This window comes from Corythoichthys intestinalis, chromosome 22 (assembly GCF_030265065.1).
Source record: "Corythoichthys intestinalis isolate RoL2023-P3 chromosome 22, ASM3026506v1, whole genome shotgun sequence".
Lineage (NCBI taxonomy): Eukaryota > Metazoa > Chordata > Actinopteri > Syngnathiformes > Syngnathidae > Corythoichthys > Corythoichthys intestinalis.
The window spans coordinates 7875456-7884096 of NC_080416.1; the positions used below are offsets into that span (position 1 = coordinate 7875456).

An 8641-nucleotide genomic window follows, 5' to 3' on the forward strand; every position below is an offset into this window, starting at 1 on the left:
GATCAGACAAGCTTAAACACACTAAATTGGATGTTGTTTTTCCCAGTAATAAAACGTATGCGTAATTTCATTTGAATATATGCAACGATAGCGCTAAACAATAAAATAAAAATGCCGTTTTTACCGCTTTTTGTATTAGACCTCATTATGCTCTCCAGCTCTTAAAAATTAAGTGGCTGCTGAGTGTAAATAGTCTAGTGCCGTGAAAACCTCACGTCGTCTTTAAGGCTAAGTGGTGTGTAAAATGAGTTAATATCTATATTTCTTTTTCAAGGAACGATTTTTGCTCAATCTGCTGCTCCAGGCAATAACTATTACTGCATAGAAACTTGTTAAAGCAAGAACTTTTCCACATGAATTCACATTTCCCCGCAGAAGCAGATCAATGGAATCATACTCCTTGGGACATGATTCAATTTGTTTCACATTTCACCTTAACTGATGGGATTGATTCCACTTTGTTTGCCCTCGCGTGCGCTTTAGGTGATCAAGGCCATCGAGGACGGTTTCAGGCTGCCGGCGCCGGTCAACTGTCCGACGCATTTGCATCAGTTGATGCTGGACTGCTGGCAAAAGGAGAGGACGGAGCGACCCAGCTTTAGTCAGATCCATTCGGCGCTCAGCAAGAGCATCCGCTCGCCTGACGGCATCGGGTCCTCTACGTTGGCACGGAGGTGGAGTGACGATAGAAGTCAGGTTTAACCTTCTGTTGACTCATGGAAGTGTTGTTTATTCTTCTTTTAGGACTCTTAGTTCATCCATAACACTAGCAGAGAGGCCTCTACCCACCTTTCCGTCGTTTAACTCGGTAGGAGAGTGGCTGGATGCCGTGGACATGGGTCGGTACAAGGACAACTTCACTGCCGCAGGGTATTGCTATTTGGAGTCGGTGGCACGAATGACCGTGCAGTGAGTACAAAGTGACCTTGTAGCTTCCGTTTTATTCACGAATTAATGATTTTTCAACATAATACAGCAGAAAAATACATGCTTCATGACTATGAGGCTACGTTCAGACTGGCAACTATATCGGATTCCTCCTCAAATCTGATTTTTTTGGGCTGACTACTAGGGCTGCAGCTATCGATTATTTTAGTGGTCGTAATCGATGAACTAGTTTGAATAATCGAGTAATCAGATAAAACGCTAGCGCGCATGCCAGCATCTATTTTTCGTGTGCCCCATAATGCTGTGCGCCTTGTGTGTGTGCAAAATGCAAAAATATCACCCGAAAATAAGCTTGGGCCTAAAATATGGATACTTATTTTCGACTTAAACTTCCCTTTTAACCTCCCTTCAAACTCTTTGTTACTAATTTGAATAAATCTGTGTGTCGGCAGAGATGTATTGAGCCTGGGCATCACTTCCATGGAACACCAGAAGTTGATCCTGGCTGCCATCCAGACCCTTAGAGCCCAGGTCATCCAAATGCACGGGCGTGGAGTGCAAGTGTAAGAAACGGCAGAAGGCAGTGCCGCCGCGGGCTCGCGCACACGTGCAGATGGCGGACGATGGGGCAGAGACGAGGCAAGAGAGACACTGTCTTCCCGAGTGGCAGGAGGACAGATAAAAGGACCTTGCGCTCTTCTATTTCCTCCTCTTTCCCATTCTTCCTCACGCCTTCCGCCATTCCTTCCTTTCTTTATACGAGACCTCTGGTGATAGGAGGATGGCAGAGGAGTGATGTCGTGTAACTTTCGGTGACCTCTATCTGCACTTTGACCTTCCCAAACTGTGTCGGCTCCGGTTCGGAATCGGCGGCTGCAGAGAAGGTGACTGGACTACTTTTTTCCCCCTTTACCACAATTAGTTTTTACTGTTTACTGGCCTTGAGTCAAGACTGACAAAAAGACTTCTCTGCTGGCTGATTTCACTTGAAATATGAAGGGACATCATCTAAGGATGTGAAATTGCATCACTATGCCAGAAGTGAGCGCATATCAGATGGTGAAAGGATATCGCCCAATATTAAAAATGGCAGGCTTGTAATCCGCAGACTCACAGCAGCAGCTGTCAGAAGTTAACTTCCATTGACGGTGATAGACGAACCAGATCTGCTTTAAAAATGAACTCTTTTTACAGTGAACATCAAGTAACTTTGACATATTAGCACTTACACTCAAACTAACTTCCTTATGTTCACACGACTTTCAGGTTTTCACATAAATTAACTCGTTGACTGCCATTAACGGCAAGAGATTGACCAAATCAGCTTTAAAAATGAGTCATTTTAACATTGACCGCTCAGTAACTTTGGCGTATTACTACCAGAGGTGGGTAGAGTAGCCAAAAAATTTACCCAAGTAAGAGTAGCGTTACTTCTAAGTAATATTACTCAAGTGGAAGTAAAAGTAGTCATCCATAAATTTACTGAAGTACAAGTTTAAAAAAAGCATTCGTTGAAAAGTATACTGTTGTACCTCTACATTTGAATTTAATTCATTCCAGGACCTGGTTTGTATGTCAAAATTGTCGTAAATCAAGTGCAATTTTCCCCTTAGAATACATTATAATTCGATTAATTCGTTCCACAGCCCAACAACCTTTGCTAAATCCATAATGAATACTGCTGGTACAATTACTAATAGCTTTTACACATAGTAAAACAAATAAATTATAATCACAAATCAATAATAATTGTTATTATAATGTAACGAATCTGGCTCTAATGTGGTTGTGTTTTGCATGCTGTTCCTGAACGTACCATGTGACTGACCGTAATAGAGGTGTGGAGTTTTTCTCTTTTCATGTTGTTGGCGTCCAAATTTTACGTCGGATGTCGAAAGGATCGTATGTCGAGGTACCACTGTACTGAATTAATGAGTAACATTGTGAGTAACAGCTTACAATGTCTGATTTTGTTGTTTTTTTTTGATAATAGTATATTTTTTTTGTCAGCACAAATTAATCTATAGGAACTGTTATTATGATAATGTACGATAAGTTATTACATGACATTATTAGGCCAAAAATATGACACAAAAAATTTGAATTCAGACCACAAAAACACTATGAAACATCACTTATCCAAAGAGTTCCCTCTAGTGGAGAAAAAGCATCGTTACCTCTGATTGGTATAATGTAGTGAAAGAATCTGACCTTTTGGCTAGAGAACCGCCGGAACTGCGCTAGCACAATTCCAACCACCCGGGCCGTCGGAATCCAGACAACCCGGCCAAAAGCCCAAACCCCGCACATTCACCTTAGTCTTAACCCCTTGTACTGACTCAATTTTAAAAGCTGGAAAGAGGCTTTAAAACACAAGTTGACAATTTTTTTCCGAGTTAGCAGCAATAATACAGCACAGAGAGACCCAGGCGAGGCAAACAGGATCCAGGGTCACCATATCACAAGTCAACAAAAGATTCCCGAGAAAAAAATGACAACAATTAGTTAAACATTGTTTTTTAAAGGCTCTGGTGAGGCGGGCTTTGATCCGGAAGAAAGGCGTGTTTGGGCATTGTTTAGGATTATTCTCCATGTGGATTGAGCAGGAGGGTTTCGGACATTACTGTTTTCAGGGTAATGAGAGTTGAGGATTTTGCCACTTCACTACCACGTGAGTGCTGAGTGTCAACTTCCCAGTCGAGAGTTCCTCGTTATCAGATGGTCCTTGTGGCAAGATAAGACGTCCCGCCATTTGTTCTGGACTGTCCAGAAGAGCTGATTGCGGGATTTGGTCGTGCAGATGTGGGCTTGTAGATGTCTTGCCTATCTTGATCAGTCAACTGCATGACGCGTGCGTTGGGCTTCCGTGGTCAGAAGTCGTCCTGTATCTGTTCTGCCCTTCTCTGCCCGTTGTCTTGGCACTTCAAATTCTCATCATTTCAAGGCCAACTGTTCATAAAATCAAATATATTCTGCTTGTTTTTCTTAAACTTTGATATAAATGCTATTTATTTTATATTGGATGTGTTACAGTAATACAATCAGTCAAACAGTAGAATATGGAGGAAAAATGTAACGACTCTTGCGTAGCCAAAAGTAGCGGAGTAAGAGTAGTGTTTCTTCTTCACAAATCTACTCAAGTAAAAAGTGAGTTTTTCTCAAAAAGTTACTCAAGTAAATTTAACAGAGTAAAAGTAACGCGCTACTACCCACCTCTGATTACTACTGCAACCATAGGTAGCATGTATGGGGCTCAATTTCAGACGTTGTCATTGTCGGCCATCTTAAGCCAGGTAACATTAAAGTCAGTGGAGCGCGTATTAATATCACTATCGATCGTTCAATTTTCGAGCCGGTTTTCGAGCAGCTCAATTTGTAATAAACATCTGAGATACAGTAATTTTACTGCATACTTAAAACTAAATGGAATGGACATCTATCACCATCAGTGGCACTTAAACATGATCATTCAATTCCAGCTATCCTCTTTCAAATGGATTTGATGTCTATCCCTGTCAATAGCAGTGAATGAGTTAAAACGGCTTGTCCAAAAGGGTTCAACACTTTAATTTATATCACTGTCTGTTCCACTACTCCTTGTTTGATTCTCCTTATCTCCTTTTCAAGCTTGTCTTCTATGCGCAAATGAAATATTTGAGTTCCCCTTTTCACCTGGATGTCAACTTGTAATCTTCCCCTCCAAAAGTCTGGCTGGCTACCCGTAAGTAAAAACTCAGGTCAACTCTGGAAGATGACCCAAATCTCCTATTTATTTCTTTACAGTAACCTCGAGAGATTGTTTTAACGCCGAGGTCAGGATGGGTAATTTAAAATATTTAATGTAATGTTAAAAAAAAAAAAAAGTTTGATTATATGACTGAGGAGGATGTTAGCTGTCGGCACACAGTATCTGTGTATTCATGAACAGTTTAGTCTGTTACCACTGGATGTGGCGTGTGTGAATACAGTATTAGAATGTCATAAAGATGTTCTTTTTATTCATTTTTCACAAGTATTGTGTTCATTTTTACAGTTGATTTGAAACTGCGAAAGTTTTAGAGTCAAACAAAGAAGAAAAAATAGGACTACGAGAATAAATTCGAAATACAAGATTGGAGTCGTAATATTACAACAATAAACTTAATTTGATATTACTAGAAAAAAGCCCTAATGTTACATAACTTTATGTAATAATAATGAAAATCGTATTAACAGAAACAAGTCACGTAATGTTACATAATTTTACATAATATGGAATTTAAATCGTAATAGAACAACTTAAATCTCATAATATTGGAACCAGTGTCGTTTTTGGCAGCCATTTTAATTTTCGTCTTGGTCATATATTAGTCATTTCAAAATGTGCTCATTTCCGTGTCGTTTTGGTAAACGAAAACTCAAATGTCTCGTTTTAGTCGACAATAACTCAAAATGTTTTTGTCTGTAAAGTTCTAAAGTTTTAGTCAAAAAATAAATGGTTTAATAAAAATAATATAAGGTTCCCAACAATTTCGAATGAACATTGACATATGAGCACATACCTGCAGTCTATCTTTGTGATGATAATACACATTCGGCAAGAAAACAGTACATTATTTTCAATTAATTAAACCCACCTGGACAAAACCTGGAAAAAACAATGGTCCAAGAGTTTAAAATGACACTCGCCATGCTAACGCTAATGTGAACGCTATGCTAACGCTACAAATTACATGTAGTGTGTGATGATCACTCACCACAGACCAGTGTTCGATGACGACAACGAAAATATTTCGCCAACAAACACGTTTTTTATGACAAGACGATAATGAGCTAAGAATGTGTTTTGGGACACTAAAACATAACGAGACGAGTGCCAGTTTTGATGAGACGAGACACGCAATAGTTTCCGTCACATGTTCACAATGTGTGCTATTTTATGGCTAGTTAGCATGTATGTTAGCAGTGTCTGGTTGTGTCACTCGTGATGTTCTGCCCCCGCACCCCCAAATCACCAGTGTCCTTTCCTCTCAATGCTTGCACACACGGTAAGATTTGGTTTCTTATCTTTGACAGAGAGAATATGCAATGTTGCTTTAGCCTTTAAAGGTCTGTGCTGAGTGATCTTCACACACTAAATATAACTTGTAGCGCTAGCATAGCATTCACATTAGCCTTATGCTAACGGCGAACAGCCTCTTAAACTCTTTACTTTTTTTTTTTTTTTTTTACAAACAGTTTGTGGCATCCAGGTGGATATAATTAATTTGAAAAAAAATAATGTACTGTTTTCCCGCTGAGTGTGTATTATCACCAAGTTGGCGTCATCTTTGTAGACTACAATATGTGCTCCTCTGTCAGTGTTCATTCGAAATGGTTGGAAACCTTTATTCATGTATTTATATAGTAAAAAATATTATTTTTATAGACAAAAACTTTAGTAAACGTCGACTAAAACTAGACGAACACACATTTTGTGATGACTAAAATATGACTAAAACTAAAAGGTATTATCGTCCAAAAGACTATGACAAAGGCGAAATTTAAAAGCGCTGCTAAAAAAAACAACACTGCCACAGACCTATTTTAATTCGTCGGTCGCCGTTGTTGTTGACGTCGCAGGGCGGTGACGTCACATGGCCACGCTGCCGAACTTATACCGTATCACTCTTTAACTATGTGAGGTAGTGATTTAAATACACCACAAGGTGTCAATGGCGAGTTTTAGATTAATTCGAGATCAAGCCAATGAGTGCGTCTTGTCCCTTGACTGACGCCGTAGTTTCTCTTTTATTCCCGAGTGAGGGCGCCGTTTAGCCTTATGTTCAATTGAATGTTGTGAAGGTAAGACAACTGATAATGGCTTCCACCATCATAGTTTGTATATTGTGATTAAATGTTGCCATCCAGTTTATTAGTTGAGCTAAACGAGTTGCTAAAATGTTTAAATAGTTTGACCAAAGTTTGAGTAAGTTTTAGGTGTATTTTAATTGTGAATTTGTGAATGGCAGTTTTCTTTGCACTATTATTTAACTGTGAGAATAGGCCCGCATTATTACAGATGAAGCACTTTTTGTGAACATTACTTTTTGAGAGGTATATTAATTTTGTTGTATTTTCACTATATGATACTAATGTTCAATTGTATGTTGTGAAGGAGGAGTTCATAAAATAGATATGCAAAATACTCATAAAACTTACTCAGACTTTGGTCAAACTCTAAACATTTTAGCAACTCGTTTAGCTCAACAAATACACTGGATGGGAATATTTAGTCTCAATATACAAACCATGATGCTGGGAGCCATTACCAGTGTTGTTAATAACGGCGTTAGAATATAACGGCGTTACTAACGGCGTTATTTTCTGCAGTAGTGAGTAATCTAATTTATTTTCTCATCTTGGCAACGCCGTTATTGTTACTGAGGCTGGAAAGGCGTGAGTTACTATGGCGTACTATGTTGGTTGACTGACGCGAGAAAAGTCTGAGGGAGACTGACTTACAGTGACGAGAGATCAGAGCAAGAGTGGGGAGGAGGCAAGGGATTGTGACGCCGTTGCTAACACGAAGCTACTATGCTAGGTGGCTCCAAAAATGCCCGACTGTAGCCGATAGCCTACAAACTACGCCCACATGAAGCTTCGGTAGATATCACATATATACAGAACTAGATGCCAATGATAGACACGGCAGCATTAGCAGCATGCATAATAAAGAACTAGATGCGCTAGTAAACAGCCGCCATCTTAAAGCAGTAGACTTCTCTGTTGTAGAGAACCTTCCTAGCGGGCCTAAGTAACTTTTTATCTAAAAGCTCCTAAATCGGCAAAACTTAAATCTATCTTTAAATGATGAAACAGTTTTAAAAGTTACACGTCGAAAATAGACTGAAGGGACTTAATGCAAAAACGGGAGCAATTTTAACAACTTTAACGGTTGATTCACAACATTAAATGACTCCCACACATAGCAAAGGTTACTATCTAGTTGGGCTAGGGCCAATTGTCCCAAAAACCCTTTAAACTTCACATTGTGTGACCTGTATTTTTTTTTTTTTTTTTTGAGAAAAAAAAAAAACATAAAAATTATCACCAGTTACTTTGGCAAGTTGCTCTTACGTTACTCTTACATTCAGGTAACTGAGTTACTAACGCAATTACTTTTTGGGAGAAGTAATTTGTAACTGTAATTATTTAGTTTTCTAAAGTAAGATTAACAACACTGGCCATTACAAGTGTCTTACCTTCACAACATACAATTGAACATTAGGCACAATGGCGCCCGCACTGGGGAATAAAAGGAAAACTACGGCGTCAGTCAAGGGAAGAAACGCACTCATTGGTTTGATCTCAAATTACTTTAAAACTCGCCATTGACACTTTGTGGTGTATTTAAATCACTATCTTACAGAGTGACACAGTAGAAGTCGTGGCCATGTGACGTCACAAACAATGGCGACCTACTAGTTAAAATAATTTTACAAATTTTATTTGAAAACATTAAGAGGGGTTTTAATACCAAATTATTATAACTCGTACTAACATTTAATCCGTGGTTTCCTTTAAAGGCTAAAGGAACATACATATATGGCATATATAGCCAAGATAAAACAAATCATACCTTGTTTTTTCAAAACAAGCAAGTCTGTAGCCTGGAGAGGACACCAGTAAGTGTGTGTGTGGGGCAGGTTGGGGCGCAGCACGTCACATGAGTGACACAACCAAACACTGCTACGATGCAGGCTATACAATACGATAAGAAAATGTCATACAT

General features: G+C 39.0%; 1 protein-coding gene across 2 annotated transcripts in view; it reads left to right on the forward strand.

Annotated features, from left to right (window-relative positions):
- Positions 1-6597, forward strand: part of LOC130910911 (ephrin type-A receptor 7-like) — a 747396-nt gene extending 740799 nt beyond the window's left edge. For both annotated transcript variants that reach the window (XM_057828557.1, XM_057828559.1), the window contains 3 exons: positions 484-674; positions 745-909; positions 1341-6597. In XM_057828557.1, coding sequence (XP_057684540.1) covers positions 484-674; positions 745-909; positions 1341-1455 — 471 coding nt within the window. In that variant the 3' untranslated portion in view covers positions 1456-6597. The remainder of the gene's footprint in view (positions 1-483; positions 675-744; positions 910-1340) is intronic.
- The last annotated feature ends 2044 nt before the right edge of the window (positions 6598-8641 follow it).